Here is a 22,918-nt window from a genome sequence, read left to right as displayed (position 1 = left end):
CATGGACGAGAGCCCAATAATTTAAATATGTTATTATTAATTATAATGAATTATTTAATTATTTATTATATTAAATAATCATAATTATTTACTTATTATTAATTACTTATTTGTTAGTAATAATTATTTATATTCTATAAAATAAATTAATAATTCTATAATGATTTGTGTTTAATATTTTCTATTACTTATTAAATAATTAATAATTAATTTAATTAAAATATTTTATTAATATTTTATTAAATAACTAATAATTTATTAACAGGTCGTGGGTCTATCATTTACAAGGTTTTTATGTTGAATAAGTTTCCCCCTCCTTTCCCACTTGTTTCACACCAAAATGGTGTGCTTTCACTTCCGAAGAATTGAGAACTGCAATCCCACCTTTTTCCCATCCCATCTCATAACATCCCACAAACCAAACATGGGAAGGGAAGAATATTTGAGAATATTCCTTTTTCCCCTTCTCATCCCACAAACCAAACAGATCCTATAAAAGAAAAATAAAAGTCCAAATCTAGATTGCGAAGGGAAGAGGAGTTCGGTTGAATCAGTATACTTAAAAATATTAGGAAAATTGTATTCTTGGTTAGCAGTACACAAAGAGGTTACAGGAAAAGATTACAAGCCCTTTTTTGTCTTTGAAAATCTTTTTGTTTATGTAGAGAACACTGATGTGGGCCCCACTGCAGTGGTCCCCACCGTGTTCGTAGGACAGCATGTGTAGTTATTTGTTTCAGTTATAGTAGTGTCAGTTTGTTAATTCAGTTGTTATTTGTTTCAGCTTTATTTACTTTATTTATTATGTAAGTACTAAGGGCAGATGTGTCCTTTCCATTGTGTACTAAACATAACCTATAAATAATAAGAAAGTGGCGGTGGCAGATCTGTTAGAATCTGTTCCTCCTTTCAACCACTTGTGTTCTTCTATTCCTCTTCTATTCTCTCTTCTTTCTCTCACTTTTCTTCTATTTTGTAAACCTAAAACCTATTAGGATTCAAGACTGATTACAGTCTTGATCTTCTACTTGGTATTAGAGCCTATCTAGGGCTTCTCATGTGTGTCTAGTCCAGCCGACCACATGAGAACTAGCTAGGACTGGAAGCTTTGAAGAAGTATTCGGTGGCTGAATCTTGGAGATTACCAGAAGAGGTTCGCAGCAGTTGAAGACTTGCCGCGGCTTGCAGAGAGTTGGTAATCAGGAAGAAGCAGCAAAGGTTAGGGTTCAGGTAACCCTAGAAGACAGTAAACCGAAAGTACATAAGTAAGTTTTTTTTATTGAGTTTCAGAGACTGCAATCAGTCGAGATAGGTTAAACCTGTCTAGAAGGAGGGGCCGAACTGTGTTCCAGTTTGTTTCTAGGGTTTGACTTGCCGAACTGTGTTTAAGTTCATTTCTAGGGTTTGACTGTTGGGCCGAACCCCCCCCCCTCTCAGAGGTGATTAGTTTTTAGGGTTTCATATTGCCCTACGATAAGTCCCACTTGTGCGGACTGTTTGGAGAGTGCAACTGCGCACTTATTTCAGACCTACAGTTGAAACCCTAATTTTGCTCTCGCAGCAGTGGGCCCCACAGTAGTGATTTCAGAAAATAGCATCTCAGATTGACAGGCTGCTTGGTACTGTGCATGCCGATTGATTTCAGATCAGATTTGAGTTGATTTCTTGCATATACTGTGATAGGCGATTGTTTTCAGATCAGATTTCGGATCAGATCAGATCAGATCAGATTTCAGATCAGTTTTGTGTTGGTTTCAGATCAGATTTCAGACCTGCTTGTTTTATTCTGTTTCCTGGTACAACAGTAGTGGCTCTAACAGTTTGTAGCCACTGATTCTTGATCAAAGATGGAGTTTAAGGGTCAGGGAGAAAGTAGTTTTGGAAACAACAGTTTTGGTGGTGTATCTGAAATCGGGTTTCAGATTACAACTATGAGATTTGATGGGTCAAATTACTTGGAGTGGGCTCAATCAGCCATGATGGCTATTGGAGGAAGGGGAAAACTGGGTTACCTCTTGGGAGATGTGAAAGAACCTTCCAAGGAGGACCCAACATACACCAAGTGGGTTCAAGAGAACTATTTGGTTATGGCATGATTGTGTAATTCTATGCAGCCACATATCAGTCAAACTTTCTTGTGGGCAAAGACGGCCAAAGAGATATGGGATGTTGTGAAAGAAACCTATTCCCAAACCCTTAATGTTGCCAGAGCCTATGAATTGTAGTGTGAGGTGAACAACCTTAAACAAGGAGAGAAGCCAGTTTCTGTCTACTTCTCTACCTTGAAATCCTTGTGGCATGAGATTGACCATCTAGAGACCCTTGAATGGGAGAGTCCCAAAGATGCACAGACTCACAGAAAGCAAGTCGAGACGAATAGGGTATTTGAGTTTCTGGCTGGTTTGAATTCAGATTATGACATTGTGCGACAACAGATATTGACAAGAGATAGTGTGACCCTTTCTCAAGCATACTCCCTGGTGCATAGTGAAGAGACCAGGAGGAAAGTCATGATGCAGCCTCAGCCCTCTTTCCCAGCCTTGACAGTTATTAAACCTAAGCCAGGGGGTGACTCAGAAAGGGACCGGAAGAAGGAAGATAAACGGGATCTGGTATGTGAACATTGCAAGAAACCCAAGCACACAAAAGATACTTGTTGGAAGCTACATCCTTACTTGGTCCCAGCAAAACTAAGAAATAAGAAGGGTAATGCTCATGTGGCCGTGAACACTGATTCAGCATCCTCATTAGGCACATCCCTAGAGACTTTAGCTGCTGTTCGGGCTGCCCTCATACAATTGGAAAAGGAAGTTGGGAGTTCAGCTCAGCCATCTCAGTCACCATCAGCTCCTGCCACATCTGCATTTGCACATTCAGGTACTCGAGCCTCAGCTTACCATGCTTCAGCTCCAGGTAATACTGACCACTGCTGGGTAATAGATTCAGGTGCATCTGACCATATGACTAGCTTACCATCTTTGTTCACTTCTTATCACTTGTCCTCTGGTCGAGATAGAGTGTCCATTGCTGATGGCTCTCTTGTTCCCATTTCGGGCAAGGGGGACATCAAGCTGTCGGATACTATCTCTTTATCTTCTATCTTGCATGTTCCTAAACTTGATACTAACCTGCTTTCAGTTAGTAGTATTACCAAACACATGAACTGTTCAGTAACCTTTTTCCCTGACCGATGTGTTTTTCAGGATTTGGAGACGAGGAAGGTGATTAGGACTGGCCGTGAGACGAATGGGATCTATCTGCTTGGAGAGAGTTCTCGTCGGGAGGAGTTAGTGGATAAGAAGTCTTTTGTTTCCCAGTCTGTGAGTTTGGTTATGCTTTGGCATAACCGATTAGGTCATTTGTCTTTTAAGTCTTTGAAAAGTTTGTTTCCTGCTTTATTTGAGTCTGTTGAGTTATCAAAGTTGAGGTGTGAGAGTTGTGAGTTTGCCAAACATTGTAGAACCTCTTATTCTTTAAGTAATAAAATGAGTAATTCCTCTTTTGATATTGTGCATACTGATGTTTGGGGGCCATATCATATCTCTTCGATGGGTGGGTACCGATATTTTCTACTGTTTGTTGATGACCATACCTAGTTTTCTTGGGTCTATCTTATGCGCTCTCGGGATGAGGTTCCTGCTCTGATCCAAAACTTCCATCAGATGGTTCTCACTCAGTTTGGGACCAAAATCAAAGTCCTTAGATCTGATAATGCAAAGGAATACTTTGCTCAGCCATTGACCTCCTACCTTCTTAGCCATGGAGTTATTCACCAGAGCACTTGCCCTTATACACCATAGCAGAACGGCGTTGCTGAAAGGAAGAATAGGCATATCTTGGAGGTGGCTAGAATCATTATGTTTACCTCCAATGTACCTATTCGCTTCTGGGGTGATGCTATCCTCACGGCAGTTTATCTCATTAATTGAGTTCCTTCCCGGGTTCTTGATATGAGAACCCCCTTTTCCCTTCTATACCCAAACGAGGAGTTGTTCATTGTTCCCCTTAAAACCTTTGGTTGTACCTGTTTCGTTCAGCTTCTCGGGCCTCATCATTCCAAGTTTGAACCTAAGGCCTCCAAATGCATTTTCCTTGGTTATGCACAAACTCAAAAGGGTTATTGCTGCTATGATCCGGTTTTAGGGAAACGGTTTGTCTCCATGGATGTCACCTTCTTTGAGGAGACACCCTATTATCCTAGGGTTTCTCCTCAGGGGGAGAGCAGTGAGAGTGGAAGTGGGGCCGTTTTGAGTTTCTTTCCTCGGGGGGAGAGCAGTGAGAGTGGAAGTGGGGCCGTTTTGAGTTTCTTTCCTCAGGGGGAGAGCAGTGAGAATGGAAGTGGGGCTGGTAGAGGTGGGGCTGTTCCTTTACCTATTCCACTGGATGATGAAGGTTGTAGTGGTGAGGGTGGTCAGAGGAAGCTGGAGTTGAGAGTTTATCACAGGCGATGCAGGCAGGTTGATCCCAGTCATCGGCAGTCCCGGCCAGCTCCAGTTCCTTCTACGGCTCCAGATCCAGAGCCTACTGAGATACCTCTCACTGTTGCCACTTCCTCTCTTGTGGATGACCTTGATCTCCCTATTGCCATTCGCAAAGGGAAACGACATTGCACCACTTCTACAGCTCACAGCATCTCACAGTTCTTATCCTATGATCGTCTGTCTCCATCTTACCGGTCCTATCTTACTTCCATTGCTGATGTCCCTATTCCAAGAACAGTGCAAGAAGCCTTATCAGTTCCAGAATGGAAAGATGCAGTGCAAGTTGAAATGGATGCCCTGTTGAAGAATAATACTTGGGCACTGGTTGACCCACCAAAAGGAAAGAAACCGGTGGGATGCAGATGGGTGTTCACTGTGAAGCATAATGCTGATGGCTCTATTGAAAGGTACAAAGCCCAGCTGGTTGCAAAGGGGTTCACTCAAACTTATGGTATAGACTACTTGGAGACCTTTGCCCCAGTAGCCAAGATGACCACCATCCGAGTTTTGTTATCCCTTGCAGCAAATCATTCTTGGCCCTTATTTCAGATGGATGTTAAAAATGCCTTTCTGAATGGAGATTTACAGGAAGAGGTTTACATGCAGTTGCCTCCTGGATTCTATGATACTGAGACAGGTAAGAAGGTTTGCCGACTAAACAAGGCATTGTATGGTTTGAAGCAGTCACCTAGAGCCTGGTTTGATAGGTTCAGATTAGCCCTTGGAAAGTTTGGTTATGTACAGGCTCAGTCAGATCATACACTATTCATCAAGAGGGTGGAGTCCTCTCTGACACTACTTGCAGTATATGTTGATGATATTGTGGTGACAGGAAATGACAATCATGAGATTGAGTCCCTCAAACAGCTCCTTCATCAAGAGTTTGAGGTGAAAGATCTTGGTGCACTACGGTATTTTTTGGGTATTGAGGTTGCTAGATCCAAGCAGGGGATTTTTATCTCTCAGAGAAAATATGTTCTAGATCTGTTGGCGGAAACTGGAAAGTTGGGGGTTAAGCCAGTTGATACACCCATCGAACAAAATCACAAGATTAGTGCAGAGGGCGGGGAGCCTCTTGAAGACAAAGTTATGTTCCAACGGTTGGTTGGAAAGCTCCTATATCTCAGCCTCACTCGGCCGGATATCAGCTATGCAGTTAGTGTTGTTAGCCAGTACATGCACTCCCCTAGAACTTCTCATCTTCTTGCGGCAGAGAGAATATTAGCATACTTGAAGAGATGCCTGAGTAGAGGTATACTACTCAAGAACAATAATCACATGAGGGTGGAAGTCTATACAAATGCCGATTGGGCTGGGAGTGTTGATGACAGAAGGTCTACCTCTGGATATTGTGCCCTTGTGGGAGGTAACCTTGTCTCTTGGAGGAGTAAGAAGCAGAGTGTTGTTTCCCGCTCCAGTGCTGAAGCGGAATACAAGTCAATGGCTAATAGAGTGGCTGAAATCTTATGGCTGAGGTCACTACTTGAAGAGTTGGGTATTGACTATGAAAAGCCCTTAATGTTGTATTGTGATAATCAGGCAGCTATTAATATAGCCCACAACCCAGTGCAGCATGACAGAACTAAACACATCGAAGTTGATCGACATTTTGTGCGAGAAAGGGTCACATCACAAGAAGTGTGTCTTCCGTACATCACATCTAATATGCAGCTCGCGGATATCCTCACCAAGGCTGTACCAAGGAAGAAGTTAGAGACAGACCTATCCAAGTTGGGAATGATAGATATCTACTCCCAACTTGAGGGGGAGTGTAGAGAACACTGATGTGGGCCCCACTGCAGTGGTCCCCACTGTGTTCGTAGGACAGCATGTGTAGTTATTTGTTTCAGTTATAGTAGTGTCAGTTTGAGTCAGTTTGTTAATTCAGTTGTTATTTATTTCAGCTTTATTTACTTTATTTATTATGTAAGTACTAAGGGCAGATGTGTCCTTTCCATTGTGTACTAAACATAACCTATAAATAATAAGAAAGTGGCGGCGGCAGATCTGTTAGAATCTGTTCCTCCTTTCAACCACTTGTGTTCTCCTGTTCCTCTTCTATTCTCTCTTCTTTCTCTCACTTTTCTTCTATTTTGTAAACCTAAAACCTATTTGGATTCAAGACTGATTACAGTCTTGATCTTCTACTGTTTATAGTAAAGGGGTGATGGTATATTGGTATAAGGTTCAGAGATGTATTTCTGTACATTCCCAGTGTACAGCCTCATGTTGTACAGGGGCTATCTTTTTGATGTTGAAAGACATTGATGTTATAAAAACAGAACTTCTTCTTTGGATGTACAATGGACACAATGATGTTATCCTTCAGTGTTTAGTCCAACCTCTCCTAGAGAGTATCCATGTGTAGGTTAACTTCTCCCTCTTCCTATCTATACACATCTTTTTATGTGAATGGGTAATAATTTTATCCTTTAAAATTTAACCATTCAATTGAAAACCTTCAATTAATTAATAATTACATTACCCTTTTATTTGGTGATGCACATAAAACAGGTAAAACTGAGTAAATCTGCTAACTGCTGAAGTCTAAGAATGGATAATTAATGTTTCAATGGTATTTGTTGCTTAGATGGTTTGGATGTCTGAGCCAATGGTAGTCCTGGGTTCCCTGATTAACTTGTTATCCATCCAGTTCCAGTGTAGTTTGATTTTTAGTACGTTATTATGTACTTTATGTGAACTTTTCTTACTAATACAAAATCTCTTGAAGTCTATCAACATCATCCATATATGAAAGAACACTAAAACTCTGAAAAGACTTAGGTAGATCTGAATTTTTGACTCATTACAGTTCATACACATTTGAGAGAATAAAACCATTTCTGTGCCTTATCCAAACATTTGTGCACTACTTTTGGATTCTTGGATATGCTTATTGATTGTTTTAGGGGGTTACTAACAGTCTTTCTTTTGCAGTGAATATACACCAAGGCTCATCAAGGAACTTGAGGGAATTAAGGTACTTTTATAGTTATGACCTGTTTCATTCAATTCCTTCTTGATAATAAATATTTCTCCTAGATGTTTTACCATCCAAAATAGACCATCAGATTTGGACCATTTATTTTTCTTTTTTTGGCTCTTTTTTATGTAAATATAGGTTAAAAATGTTGCTGCTGGATTATTGCATTCAGCCTGCATTGATGGTAACTCCCTATTTCTGTCTCCTAATGTAAAATTGTGAATTGAATGTATTTGTTGTCTATATTTATGACTTACTTTTTCTTGTCTTGGAAATACCAGAGAATGGATCAGTTTTTATATTTGGTGAAAGAGCAGCTGATAAACTGGTAATTGGAGAAAATATATATTCTTTGAGATCCTGTTTGGTGGTTACATTTTGATTGCTTATTGGATCTTCTTTTCATTTGCTTTATGGATTTCTGAATGGAAAATTTAGGGCTTTGTGAACAAAAATAAAACAACATTGCCTTCCATCATCAGCAAAATTCCATCATCTGAAGAAATTGCATGTGGTGGATATCACACATGCGTTATAACAAGTATTTACTTTACCTCATCCAAAATTAGCTCTTTTATATAAGTGAATCATATGATAGGCATGTAAGAGCAACAAACTTTGACCAAGCAAATCCAAGAATTGTATGGAATTTGTTCATTTAGGATAATAGGTTGAATGGTCACAAACAACTGAGTTTTAATAAATATTTCCTGAATTGAGTCTGTCCTTTAACATTGCAATAATCATCATTGATAGGTGAATGGAAACGCTGCCCTAAATGTAACTTTTCTTTTCTTTTCCATTTTCTTTTCTCCATACAGATGGTGGTGAACTGTACACATGGGGTTCAAATGAGAATGGTTGCCTTGGTATCGGGTATCTGCTCCCTAAATAGTCTGTCATAATAGCTATAGCTTGTAGGCTTGTATTTATGACTAGAAGTCCAAAACTCTTAGCATTTCAGTCTCTTCACCAGCTGATATATCTTATTTATTTATTTATTCCTTAGTTGCACAGAAGTTATCCACTCACCAGAAAGAGTTGAAGGTCCATTCATGAAACTTCCTGTATGCAAGGTATGCACTTCATTGGACAATTATCATTTAAACATGTGGTTGAATAGCACTATACATTTTGCTGCCGAAGTTTATGTTTCCACAAACTTCTAGAACAATTTTAAATGTTTTGAGAAATCTCCTTGTGTAGGTATCTTGTGGTTGGAAGCACACAGCTGTGATTTCTGGTACGGAAGTTGTTCTAAACATGAGAGTCAAATTAAGAACTTTTAAGTGTCTAATTGCAGCATCTTCCATTGTAATGATATTTTAGTTTCTTCTTCCCTTGGGCATATGCGGTTTTCTTTTATTTAATTTAGATATTTCTTGAATTAACAATGAAATACTTGATCCACCTCTGAGTATGTTTAAACATTTTCATGTGTGCCCATTGACACAGCCAAATATGTTACTCAAGTTAACAATAGTAACCAATGCTTTCAACCCGCCGTTGACTTGGCCGGTCAAACCGTTCAAACCGTCAACCAGCCAGGATTTGGGATCCGGTTCAGTTGAGACCCATTAGACGGTCAAAAACCATTGACTTGGTCAAGAACCGTTCGACCCATCCGGTTCAACCGTTGACCCATTCGACCCAGTGACCAGGTCGCGGGTTGCACACTCAATGCATGCAAAACTTTCGGAGGCCATAACTTTGCACTCCAATGTCTGATTGGGGTGATTTGTTTTTTATTTTGGGTAATTTTTCGAGACCTATGCGTCCCAAGGAGCCATAGGTGCCTTGCCCCGCTATTTTTGCGAAAAAATCCCTTTTTTGGCCTCAAATTGCAATTTTTAATATTTTTATAAATAAAAAAATTAAAAACTGAGTTAAAAAATATAAATTAAATATAAAATAATACATATAACATATCTAAAACATATTTATACACATGTATACATATATATACATATATAATGTATATAAATATATATAGTTATACACATACATGCGGTGACGTGGCACGGTCTGAACCGTTCGACCCGGCCGGTCGAACTAGTGACCCGTGACCCGGAGGCAAAAACAGTTCAGCCTCCGGGCCGGTTTTTAAAGCACTGATAGTAACACTTAATGTATCAATTGAACTAGGTTCCTTTGAGTCCAGTCAGTTGATGTTAGGGTCACCAAATGACATCACATAAGGAAATCTTACATAGATTACTCGTTTTTTGCATATTGACATTGTTACTAGTTTAAACTAAAATTATCTTGGTAATATCTTAGTGCATGTAACTTTCATCCCTAATGTTGATGATCTTGTAGAAATAGTGGGCCGGATGGGATTAGCCTTTTTATGCTTTGCCGTTAGTTTACTTGAGTTAATGGGCCTTTATTCTTCTTTCTTTATATTTATTGACAGCCGCTCCATTAAGGTCACTTGTAAATGTCCTATTAGTTTTCTTATTATGATTTATAAAAGTACTTAAGGATTGGAGAGAGAATGATTAGACTCTTCTCCTTCTTCATTTCTTCTCCTCTCTTCTTTTCTCTTTTCTCACTCTCTTGCTCTCATATTTCTTTCTCCCTTCCTGTGTTTTTCTGATTAAAGGGAAGACACAAGTGCTGGCTAGTTTTCTTCTTGGTATCAAAGCATACAACTACCTTTTTTTCCTTCTTAATCCCATACATATTGTGTATGGAGATCTGAATGGATAATTGATTAAAGAAGATAATCATCTCAGTTGGTAGAGGATTTCAGGAGAAAAGCGGCGATCAGATTGGTGTCTAAGACAGTTCATGGAGTTCTTACCCAAAACCCTAGAAACAGGAGATTTTTGAATTAAGGGTCCTAGAGGGGGTTCCAACTTGGCGCTCAGAGCTTCAAGGGAGTATTTTTTATCCTTATAGAGATCGATTCAAGTAGAACTGTTTTTTAAAAGGCCTACAAGGAGAGGTTGGGTTTTGAAGTAGAGATCAAGCATGGCTCAGAGTCCGGACAGGCTCCAGGAGCGTCCTGTTGATCCTCTGTTGGCTGTGACCATAGTGAAGCTTGATGAAACCAATTATTTGGCTTGGTCACAGTCAGTGACAATATATTTTTATAGTAGAGGAAAGTGGGGGTATATCTCTAGTAGTAAGAAGGAACCTAAGGAAGATGATCCTTCTTACGGGAAGTGGATGCAAGAAAATTATACTGTTATTGGTTAGTTGGTGAATTCGATGCATCTTTATATCAGCCAACATTACTTGTGGGTAAATTCTGCAAAGGAGATTTGGGATAATGTTGCAGAGACATACTCCCAGAAATTGAATTTGGCTAAAGCATATTAGCTGAAAAATGATGTCAGTAATTTATGATAAGGGGAGAAATCATTAATAGTTTATTATTTAATGTTGAAATCTCTATGGCAAGAGATTGATTTGATGGAGGTAATTGTTTGGGAAATTAAAAAGGATGTTGAAACTTATAGTAAACTTGTGGAAAGAAACAAGGTATTTGAATTCCTTATAGGGCCCAATCAAAAATATGACATTACCAAACGGAATATATTTGCAAAGAATGATGTAGCTCTCTCTCAGGCTTATTCTATGGTGAGTAGTGAGGAAAGCAAAAGGCAAGTATAGGTTTAGGGGGCAGTTCGAATCGACCACTTTTCTAATGTATGGGTGCAACCTAAGGCAGCTTAGGGAAGGATGTCATATGTGAGTATTGCAAGAAGCCAAAACATGCAAAGGATATTTGCTGGAAGTTACACCCAAAAATGTTGCTGGCTCGATTCAAGAATGCTAATAATAATAAGAAATATGGAAATGGTAACTCATCTACAATTTGTGGATGATTTCATTATTTTTTTTGTGAGAATGGAGATAAGTTAGGAGCAAAAAACCTAAGGATGTTGGTGAAACTTTTTGAAAAAGTGACAAATCTGAGGGTGAACCTTAATAAAAGTCTGGTGGTAAGGATCAATTTAGCACAAGAAGATGTTAATCTGTGGGCTGAGGAGCTAGGATGTTTAAGAAGTGATTGACCACTCAAGTATTTAGGCCTCCCCCTTGGTGCGAATCCTAGAAATTTAGATTTTTGGAATCCAATTGTGGACATGTTCAAAAGGAAACTTGCTGCATGGAAGAGGAATTATATTTATTTGGGGGGCATGATTACTCTCATTAAGTCTACCCTAGAAAACCTTCCAGTTTACTACCTCACGGTGTTCAACATGCCTCAAGCTGTGGGAAAGAAATTAGAGAGAATAATGAGGGATTTTTTGTGGGAACCGGGCGAGAAGTAGAAAGATCACTTAGTAAGATGGGATCTAGTAACTAGGAGGAAAGAGTTTGGAGGTTTGGGGCTAGGGAGATTGAAGGAAAGGAAAGAGTCTCTACTAGGAAAGTGGTTTTGGAGATTTGTGGCACAAGATTGTGACTAGTATACATGGGCTCTCAGAGAATGATTGGGATGCTGGAGTCTCTAGCAGGGTTTCCAGTGCTTCACCTGGGAAAGCGATTCACAAACTACTTCCATTGCTCCTCAATCATGTCAGGTTTGATCTCAATTCAGGTAACAAAGTTAAATTTTGGGAAGATGTGTGGGTGGGTGACTCTTCTTTAAAGACCTTATTCCCCTCAATTTGTGCCCTGTCCTGTCTTAAGGGCAAACTGGTTGCTAATTTCCTTTCCCCTTCTCCTTCACAATCTGGTTTTGCTTGAAATTTGGGTCTCCACAGAAATGTGAGAGATTGGGAGCTGGATTTGGTGTTTTCTATTATTCAGCTGCTTGACAGTCCAAGAAGTCTGGTGTCGCCCTATTCCCCCCCAAAGTGAGTGCTTTCTGTTGGGAGGTTTACCATGGTGCAATTAACACCTGTGATCTGATGCAGAGGAAGAGGCCTGGATGGTGCCTTTCACCTAATTGGTGCTGCTTGTGTGAATGAAATGGTGAAACTGCTCATCATATTTTTGTTTCCTGTCCTGTTGCTAGCTGCATTTGGGAATGGTTCTTTTCTCCCTTTGGATGCAGGTGGGATACCTCGGTGAGCTTGAAAAGACTGTTTGACACCTCCACTTTCAGGTGGCCAAAAAGAAGAGGAAGAACTTTGTGGAGATGCACATGGGCAGCAGTGCTTTGGATGTTATGGGAGGAAAGAAATCTGAGAATTTTTGAAGGAAAGAAAAGGTGTAAGGAATTACTGATAGAAGGGATTATAATAAAAGTGATCTCATGGGTAAAATCTATGGGTGTTTGGAATACAAAATGGCATGGAAATAGGTGTGAGAAAGCTGGTTGTAGAAGGCGATTCCAAAGTAATTATAAGCTGGCTAAAGCAGATTGGAAAGACTCCATGGGTGTTCAGAAATGAGATCAAGAAACTTAATCACATTACAAAGGACATGCAATTATTATTTCAGTGGACTCCAAGAGCAACAAATGGGTTTGCGGACCAGCTAGCGAAGCAAGGGGCTAATAGGGAACATTGTTTTTGGTCTCAGTTGTAAGGCTGTAAAGAAAAATCTTAGGTGGAAATTTTAAAGTCTAATGGGGTAACCAAGGCTACTTAATTTCTGTACTAATTCTCATCTCATTTTTCTTAATAAAATCACCTTTGCTGATCAAAAAATAATATGGAAATGGGAAGACTGGAAATGCTAATGCAGCCATGGTTCCAAACAGTGACAAGGGTTCTAATGAAAAGACTACTATCGAGTAGCTGGCAGAAGCAAAGGCAGAATTTGAGATGTATGGGAAGATGATTAATCACCTTGAGAGCATAGTCGCATCAACTTCTAATCCTTCAGGCAATTCAATTTCCATGCTTTTGCAAATTCAGGTATACGTGCTACAACCAACCATGCAACTACCTTAGGTAATCGTAGAATCTCTTGGATTATAGATTCTGGAGCTTCTGATCATATGACTAGTGTTTCTACCTTATTTAATTCCCATAACTTGCTTTCTAGTTGTGACAAAGATTCCCTCACCCCTAACTCTATCTTTCATGTTTCTAAACTCCACACCAACCTTTTGTCTATAAGTAGCCTAACTAAATCATTAAATTGTTGTATAACCAACACGGGATGCATCACATTCAACTTCAAAGAGCTTGTTAAAATCAGGTAAAGCTAGTATTGGAGCCTTGGTCATTCTCATCTTTAGCTCATGGAAGCTTTTCTTAGCTATGGAGTATATGTCAACATGATCTTTGTTGTGGATGAGTATATGTCAACAAAATAAACTACCACAAACTTCCTCATAAATGGTCATAGAACTTGGCTCATGAACCTCATAAAGGTAGTAGGAGCATTAGACAACCCAAATGGCATAAGCAACCATTCATAAAGACCTTCCTTAGTCTTGAATGCAGTCTTCCACTCATCCCCCTCTCGGATATGGATTTGATGGTACCCACTCTTCAAATCTATCTTTGAAAAGACTTGTGAGCTAGCCAATGTGTCTAACTTGTCATCAAGGCAGGGCATGGGAAACTTGTATTTGACTGTAATCTAATGGCACGACTGTTAACATACATACGCCGACTACCATCTTTCTTTGGTGTGAGCAAAGCTGGTACAACACATGGACTTAAGCTCTCACGGATCAGCCCCTTCAACAACTTTGTTACTTGTCTTTGGAGCTCCTCATGCTCCTTAGGACTCATTCTATAATGGGGTAAGTTAGGAAATGCTGCTCCCGACACTAAATCTATATGATGTTGTACATCTCTTAGGGGAGGAAGGCCATTGGGTAATTCCTCAAGCATCGCATCAGCATACTCATGAAGTAGCTTCTTCACCATCTCTGGAATAAGTATTTCTTTTCTAGCTTCTTTTGCAACCAGCATGTAAACAACATCCAAATTTCCTTCTTCTTGAGCCAATTTGTTTGAGATGAAGAGAGTAGTGGTTGGCTTCATTTCCCTCTTTGGAAATGAATCAAGTTGCATTGGTTAAGATATATATTCTTATTGTCTTTCACAAAGCTGTATGTGTTCTTGTCCCCATGATGAATGGTCTTATGGTCATATTTCCATGGGCGTCTGAAAAGAGTATGGCATGCATCCATTGGGACAACATCACACCATACCGATTCTTCAAATGTATTACCAATAGAGAAATTAATTAAGCATTTAGAAGAAACTCTTACTTCATTTCCTTTGTTGAACCACAAAATACGATATGGTCGGGGGTGTTGAACAGTTTTGAGCTGTAATTTATCTACAATCTCTTGAGAAACAAGATTCTCACTACTTCCACTGTCAATAATCAGGTTACACAACTTCCCACCAGCTGTACAACGTGTTATAAAGATATTCTTTCTCAACCAATCCCCTATTAGTGGTTCTTTAGGTACAACCATGGAGTGTTGCATCACTAGAGCTTCACCCTCAATGTCCCCATCCAAGTTTTCTTCCTCTAAAGCATTAGGTTCAGTAGTTTCAGCCACTTGTCCATCCTCAACATGGCCTATATCATCTTGTTGTTCATCAATGGATTCATCAACCAAATGTATTTGCCCTTCAATTCTTCTCTTAGGACACATTCATTGGAACGATACCCCAACTCCATACACCTGAAACACTTAACAGTAGGCTGCCCTTGGTTGATCACACGACCCTTACCAACCCCAACACTTTGGCCTCCTGATGAAGATGTACCTTGGACAGCGCTTAGTTTTTGCTCCGAGTTCTGACTCAATTGAGCTTCAACCTTCAAAGCTAGCTGATATGCATCCTTTAATTTATATGGGCAATGCAGGCTGGCCTGATCCTGTATTGGCAACCTCAAACCATTGATATATCTACTAACTTTTTGTTGTTCAGTTTCAGTCATATTACTCCGAAGAGTTAATCTATTAAACTCTTTTATGTACTCCTTTACACTCGTTTCAGTTGCCTTAAATTCTGCACCATTTGGTAAAGAATTAATCTTTCTTTTTCCCTTCCTTTCTCTGCCCCTTTGGTAATTTTTCCACCAGTCCAAGGCTGTCCCACGCATATTTGCTTTTACAAGCTTCACTTTTCTTTCTTTATTCATTTCTTTCCAATCAAATTAATTTTCAATGTTGTCCAACCAATCTAGAAACTCTTCAGGTTCCAACTCACCATCAAACTCGTTAATATGAAGTTGAACACCATGACCTTGATTAGATTGTAAAGCTTGCACTATTCGGTCTTCTCACCGCTGGTTGTTATTCCTTTCATGCTGATCACCTTTAGGTTGTTCAATGTCTTCACTAATAATGTCAGTGGGCTGTTCATCAACTCTAGGAGCTTGTCTTCTTCTTCCTAACCCCAAATCACTTGCTATGTCACCATTCCTAGCAGCATTTTGAGTTACAAGTTGAGCAAGATGTTCAATCCGTTCTTGCAGCCTTCTTATAGCCTCTTGTAAAACCTCTACAGTGACATGTTGTGGTTTTCTACCACCCTTACCACATCCACCCCTTGTAGCCATGATAATTTAGCAAAACACAACAAGAAGATGAGCTTTGAAGCAAACCCAAGGAAAGAACTTGCTCCGATACCATTTGATGTGGACAGAAAAACAAATTACATGCAGCACTTCAAGTATACAGCAATAAGCACAAGAAATACCAAGTTGAAACACAAAACAAGTTGGATTTTTAGGGATTTCAGACCTGAATCTGATGTAAAACTCCTCTTGGAACAGTTCTGCTATAGTAATAATGGCAGCAAGCTGGCCTCCCGTGCGAACACACAGTGATAGAGGGATTTGAAGGTGCCAAAATGGGTCGACTCCTCAAAACCCAAGCTCCCAATACTTGAAAACCCTAGCTAGGGCTGAGCTGTAACTCAAACAAGAGAGAAAGAACCAAAAAAGACCCCTATAGAAACAGCCCCCTTCACTTTTATAAGACCCATTGGCTTGCTGGACAAGCTAGTTAATATATTTACACATAAGCCCATAGAGTGTTTCCCTCTCACAAGCAACTTCTTAAGAACAAAACTAACTTCAAATGAACCCCCAAAAGATAAACTTTGTTACAAAAAGACCCAAGAGACCAAAATCCAACAGATATGCACTCAACTTCCCCTGACCCGAATTGGACATATAAAATGACGAAAACACCCCTGTTCCCAAGCTGTGAACAAAGCTACCCAAAAACAACAATTTGGGATACTACTACAAAACACATCCAAAACAGAATATATTCACTTATTTTTCATTTTTTTGCCTCATCATTAACCCAGAAATTATGAAACTACTACTGTGGGTTTTGCTAGTTTCCTTTCTGCTGGAATTCCTTGCTTGTAGTTCTTCTTCTCCTTTTTTTATTTAATATAACTACTCTCTCCTAAAAAGATTTTTTCTTTCTCTGCTTTAGCTTGCTTTTGCTCTGGTGGGTATCTCATTGGCTTCATTACTTTGATTGTTGCCAAATATTTGCTTAGAGTTGTCCAGTAAGTATCATACTTCTGAAGAAAAGATGATTCTGAAACATGATTTAGGGTCTTATGCCATATAATATACTATATATAATTATATATAATGTAAATTTTACTGGAAAGTCTGTTCTCACCCAAATCCTATATGTTTTATTGAAAAAGTAAAATCCTGCCTGTGTTTTAATAGTTTTAAAAGCTTGGTACATCATTTATGGTCTATGTTATTTTACAAGGGTGCCATTTCATATTAGATGCTTCAATTTTTTTGTGCAAGTTCTGTATGTGACACCACTTCCAGCTATGTTCATATCTGGAGTAATATAGCTTATGGTCTTTATTTGATTAAAAGTTATTATTTGTTAATATAAGTGCAATGACCATAACCTAAAATGACATAATTCAGGTGACAATATTTTTACTTGGGGCTGGGGAGGTTCACATGGAACATTTTCTGAAGATGGACATTCTTCTGGAGGGCAATTGGTTTGCTTCTATCTCTTTTTGCTGAAATTAGATAGCCTTTTTGAAAAAAGCTTAAAATCAAAGAACCATGACTAAAATTAACAAATATGATAATTTTGGAACCAAGTTTGATACTTCACTATGGGTTGATGGTTGACTAGCGGCATACTTGGACTGACCATACTATATTTGTAATGTAGTACATATTTGAGAAAAGTTACCCTCATCCATTTTGTTTACATTTTGAATTTAGGTCATTGTGGAATTTAGATGTATGGAAAGCATTTTGTGATCGAACATGAAGTATAAGAGCTCTAGAAGTGGCGTACTTGGACTGCCATGCTATATTTGTAATGTAGTATGGATTTGAGAAAAGCTACCCTCATTTATTTTGTTTACATTTTGAATTTAGGTCATTGTGGAATTTAGATGTATGGAAAGCACTAATGATGGTTCTTGTGATACTTATCTTTCCTTTTTCAATTAAAATAACTTGAAATATTTTTCATACAGCTCATAAGAAGTAGAGAAGAATTTACTGGAAAGATGATAGAAATATTGGTTTTATGATGGATGAATGTATTTACTTTAGGAAACTGTTAATAAAAAAGGAAGTAGAAAGGTTTGGTTGATAGAGAATGCAAGAGAAGAAAAGAAGAAGAGAAAAGATATGAAAAAGGGTTTTCAAGAGAGAGTGTTGAATTGTTTTCTCTTCCTATTGACCCAAGTAATATTCAGCTTCTAATAAGTGACCGAAATTACAAGAATGCCCTCAGTAAGACATTTTAACAGATTGACTAAAATCGAAGGTATCCAATAACAAAACTGCCCCTGTCAACTAGACTTTAACAGTCTCCCTCAAGATGGAGCATAAATATCATAAAGCTCTAGCTTGGTTATTGATTAAAAAAATAAAATAAAGCTCTAGCTTGTTACAAATGTAATCTATTCAATAACTTAGGTCTTCTTCAAGGGAGCCAACCTCCATGGGTAAGAGAGAGAGAGAGAGAGAGAAAGAAGGAGAATGGTTTATTTCTGAATTTCTTCAATGCCTCCTCTTCTCTTTCTTGATTGTATTTATTCTGTTTTCATTCTCATGGTTACAATGCTTTTGTTCTGTTACAACAATTTTTTCAACTCACTTTCGGTTATGCTGATGTGACTTCTTGCTGACATAGCCTCTTTGTGTATACTTGACTAACAACCTTCAGTTGTGTAGAGCTCTCAACATGCTAGCTCAAACTCAAGCCTCAGCCCTGACAAAAAACTAGCAATATCTAAATGTTCTCTTTGTCCTTGCTGCACCTATTTGTAGAGAGTGAGGCAATCCTGATAAAGTTGATAAATTCTCGTAACGCTGTCTTGTCTAGACTACAGTTGCCTAGCATGCTCCCAAACTTCTGTTGCAGTGTCCAAAAACATAAGATTAACACTTTTTTTTCTCCTTGCTGTTCCACAATGAAGTCATAATATGTGCATTTCCTTGCACCCATTCATTGTATCTTCCGACCCAATCTTGGGTTGTTCTTCCTTAATATATTTCAGTTTGCTTTGACTAATCAAAGAAACCTCAACTGATTTAGCCCATGATACATAGTTCATACCATTGAGTTTGACAATAGTCAGCTTGACATTCATAATGTCTGACTGTAACACAACAGCTGATTTGGAACCACTTGTGTAAGAAATTGAACTAATGATTAATCTTTCGAAAATAAAGATTTTATACCACACCACCACCTCTGTACACAGGTTTACACTGCATTATGTTCCAATTTCTACCACTAGAAAACATCCAAAATACAGTAGGGTACAGGATACTTGATCCACCAGCTGACCCCATAATCACAAAACTTGACTGCTACCACACCAGAAGCATCTCACACACTCACCACACAGTGATGGAAGGTTCTGCAGCCATTCAAAACCCAGAAACAGCCCTTCTTGAAATTAGAAGTGAGCTTAGAACACCACCAAAAACTCACCACTTGTTGCAACTTGAGACATTAAAGCCTCTTTACTTGGAGGTTGATCAGTCCTTTACAATCTTTTTCCCCCTCTGAGAGAGTAGGAGTTCTCTAGAGGGGAAGAGGAAAAAGACGTCTAAACCAGGTTAGAACGAAACCTGGTGCTCTGATACCATATTAACTTTTAGGAGCAGTTAATAAAAAAGGAAGAACGAAACTAAATTTTAACAGAATGAAACTAATTGTTTGATCTGCAATTATTGAGATTTAGAAATAGAAACATCAGTTTGTCCAACTGTCTTCAGAAATCAAGAATCTAGCATGAAAACCTACCATCATGACACTGATGAAAAAGATAGGATTGTGTATGTGTGTGTGTGTAAAACATATATGTGTATAAATTTGATAGCAAAAAAATTCATTAAAAGAGAAAAGAGATACAAGAGATAGGTTGATTAGGCATCACCCAAGAAAAAACCCCCAAAAACTTCACCACTTGAACACCCTCACACAAAAATCCAAAACAACCAACTCCACAACCAATGCATAAACTAATAACATTACCAAACCTTTGCACACCAAGAAAAGCCTTAACAACCAACTTACAATCAGAAAAATAAAATGCTAAAACCCAAAGACCCAAAGTCCAACCCAGATGGCCATTAGTCACTTCACCCCAATTTCAATCAAGAACATTGTTAGACTGAACTATACAGGGGCAATATTGTCTTTTACCTTCTCATCAAGTTGGGCTGTCAGTTTTGTCTTACTTTAAGGTACTGCCCCCAAACGTAAGTAGGGGTATATCAGTCACTGTACTATCATCATATATAAATAAGATTGGGTCAGCTAGGGGAGGATTCATTCTCTCTAGACCGGATCGTGGTTCTCCTATTCTCTTCTCTCTTTTTCTCTCTTCTTCTTTCAACCTACTACTGAAACACAAGGGCCAAAGTTTTCAAACATGGTGTCAGATCAATAAAAGAGAAGACACAACTGCGGTTTTTTTCTCGCTTCTCTTCCCCTCTTTCTTTTCTTTCTTTTCTGGGTTACAAAGTGAGTTAAAGGGGACTGAAGAGGCTGTGGCAACCCTATTTCAGCACCCTGTGAACTGCTGTCATGATAAGTGACAGCCCTAGTTGTCGAGTGGTTGTGGTGTCTGAACCCTCATTTGAGCAGTCAAGAGGGCCTTTGTTTTTTCTTGGCCAGCTGACAGTACTAATGCTAGCTGAAATCTGTGGTGGAGAAAGTCACTGAATGTATTCCAGGTGTAATTTCTGCATGTCTCTCCTTGCTATGTGGGTTGGAAAGTGTTGTTAAGAGGTGAGTGAAATGTTGTAACGCCCAGGTAATCTTTTGTGTGTGACAATCAGTTCTTGTGAGTTAGTAGTAACACAGTAGTGGTGGTGTTGACTGTTTTGAGTAGACAGCATTATGGCAATAATAAGAGAAACTAATGGTGATAAAAAATCAAATGTGATGATAACCCCTGATTTTCTAAGTGTGCAAATGACGTCAATCAAACTTAATGGTGAGAATTATGTGCATGGACCAAATCGGTGGAGTTTTTTCTTAGGGCTAAGAAAAAGGTGAAACATGTGAAGGATGAGAAACCCTCAACTGAATCTCTAGGATATAGTGAGTGGGAGCAAGAAGATGCTCAAATTATGACATGGTTATGGAATAGTATGGAGCCCAAAATAAGTGTAAACTTTATGTTTCTTGATACAGCCAAGAAGATATGAGGTCATGCTAAGAAACTCTACTTGGGGGGTCCTACTCTTCCATCTCTTGAGGAGGTATTTGCTCAACTCTGTAGGATTTCACTTGAACCTACAGAAAACTCTACTACTTCTGATAGGTCTGCATTTATTGTAGCAAGAGAGGGACTCTGTGGTAATTGAGGTGGTGGTTGTGGAGTTAGAGGAGGCCGTCGTGGTCCCATGTTTAGCTAAGGTGGTGGAAGCAGTGGTGGTTAGGGTTTAAGGGGAGGCCGTGGTAAGGGACGAGGCAGTGATCCTAGGAAGTGCACCTAATGTTGTATGGAGGGACATATAGTCGATTTTTGCTACAATCTACATGGCCTACCTTCTTCATAAGCTAATCATGCTATAACAAGTGGTAGTGAAGTGGGTGATAACAAGCAATTTGATCAGGCATCCTCTACATTTGTTCATAGGAAAGAGATGATGAGTATTCCCCATGATGAATATGAGAGGTTTCTCTAGGCTACATCCCATCAGAACATAATTGCTCTTGCTCACTCTGGTATGGCTTGTCTGGCATCCAAACCCCCCACCCCTTAGATTATCGATTATGGAGCCTCCGATCATATGATTGGGACTCCAGGTGTGTTTTCTTCCCTCTCTTAGCCCTCCACCTCACACATTATTACTTTAGCCAATGGTTCCACTTCTCCCATTTGTGGTGTTGTTAATGTTAACGTTGCATCTTTATCCTTATCATCTATTTTATATGTGCCTAAGTTTCCTTTTCATATTATGTCTGTTAGTAAATTAACCAAATTCCTCAATTGTCCCATCACTTTTTACCCATCTTCTTGTGTTTTTAAGGATCTCAAGCTGGGGAAGAAGATTGGTGGAGGGCATGAGACCAATGGGTTGTATTATCTTGATAGTGGCGTGTAGTTGCACTTCAGTCTTCCCTTACTCCTCTCCAATGGAACTGTAGGCTTGGTCATCCATCTCTTAAAGCTCCCAAACTACTTGTTTTGTCATTGAGTCACCTGTCATCACTATAGTGTGAGTTGTGTCAATATGGGAAATACCATTTGGTTTCATTTAGTCATAGAGTTGATAATCATGTAGTGAGTCCATTTTCTTTAGTTCATTCAGATGTTTGGGGTCCAAATATAATTGTGTCCTATAATGGTTACAAGTATTTTGTAATTTTTGTTGATGGCTATTCAAGGATGATATGGATTTATCTTATGAAAGAAAGAAGTGAATTATTCTCTATTTTTCAAAAGTTTCATGCTGAAATTCAAACTCAGTTTGGTGTTCCAATAAAAATTCTTCGTTTTGATAATAGCAAAGAGTACTTCATTTCAACAATATTTGGAGCATCATGGTATTATTCATCAAACTTCTTGTACATACACTCCACAACAAAATGGGGAGGCTAAAAAAAAGAACCAACATTTACTTGAGATTGCTTGGTCCGTTCTAAATCATATGAATGTACTCAAACATTTTTGGAGTGATGTTGTGCTTACTGCTTGTTTTCTCATTAACCGAATGCCTTCATTCTTTCTTGATGGTCGTTTTCCATTTTTTATTTTGTTTCCTACCCCCATTCCCTTAACTCCTCGAATCTTTGGTTGTGTATGTTTTGTTCAAAACCTAGGTCTTAGATTGGACAAGTTGGATGCCCGCACTATAAAGCATATCTTTCTTGGCTATTCTAGGACCCAAGAGGGTTATAAGTGCTATAATCCTCTTAGTGATCATTTGTTTGTCCTGATGTTACCTTCTTTGAGTCAGTTCCTTTTTTTAGTAGTACTATTGTTTCTCCTTCTTCTCCGGTGGTCCCTTTTCTAGTTCCAGTTGATGATGTCATCCCTACTGTTCTAGTTGCAGTTGAGCCTTCACCTTCTCCAATGTAGAT

General features: G+C 38.9%; 1 protein-coding gene across 4 annotated transcripts in view; it reads left to right on the top strand.

Annotated features, from left to right (window-relative positions):
• The window catches only part of RUG1 (Regulator of chromosome condensation (RCC1) family protein), a 60,116-nt gene that overhangs the window by 32,599 nt on the left and 4,599 nt on the right, over window positions 1-22,918 (top strand). For 3 of the 4 annotated variants that reach the window (XM_010274465.3, XM_010274464.3, XM_088888015.1), the window contains exons 7-14: window positions 7,419-7,461; window positions 7,603-7,648; window positions 7,746-7,792; window positions 7,903-8,005; window positions 8,286-8,340; window positions 8,474-8,540; window positions 8,671-8,707; window positions 17,266-17,345. In XM_010274465.3, the coding sequence (XP_010272767.1) occupies window positions 7,419-7,461; window positions 7,603-7,648; window positions 7,746-7,792; window positions 7,903-8,005; window positions 8,286-8,340; window positions 8,474-8,540; window positions 8,671-8,707; window positions 17,266-17,345 (478 nt within the window). Of the gene's footprint in view, window positions 1-7,418; window positions 7,462-7,602; window positions 7,649-7,745; window positions 7,793-7,902; window positions 8,006-8,285; window positions 8,341-8,473; window positions 8,541-8,670; window positions 8,708-16,801; window positions 16,878-17,265; window positions 17,346-22,918 lie in introns of all 4 variants that reach the window. The other variant, XR_016076330.1, reaches the window with a different exon arrangement.

Source organism: Nelumbo nucifera, chromosome 5, assembly GCF_055504915.1.
Source record: "Nelumbo nucifera cultivar China Antique chromosome 5, China Antique-T2T, whole genome shotgun sequence".
Taxonomy (NCBI): Eukaryota; Viridiplantae; Streptophyta; class Magnoliopsida; order Proteales; family Nelumbonaceae; genus Nelumbo; species Nelumbo nucifera.
This window is presented reverse-complemented; position numbering and strand designations above follow the sequence as displayed.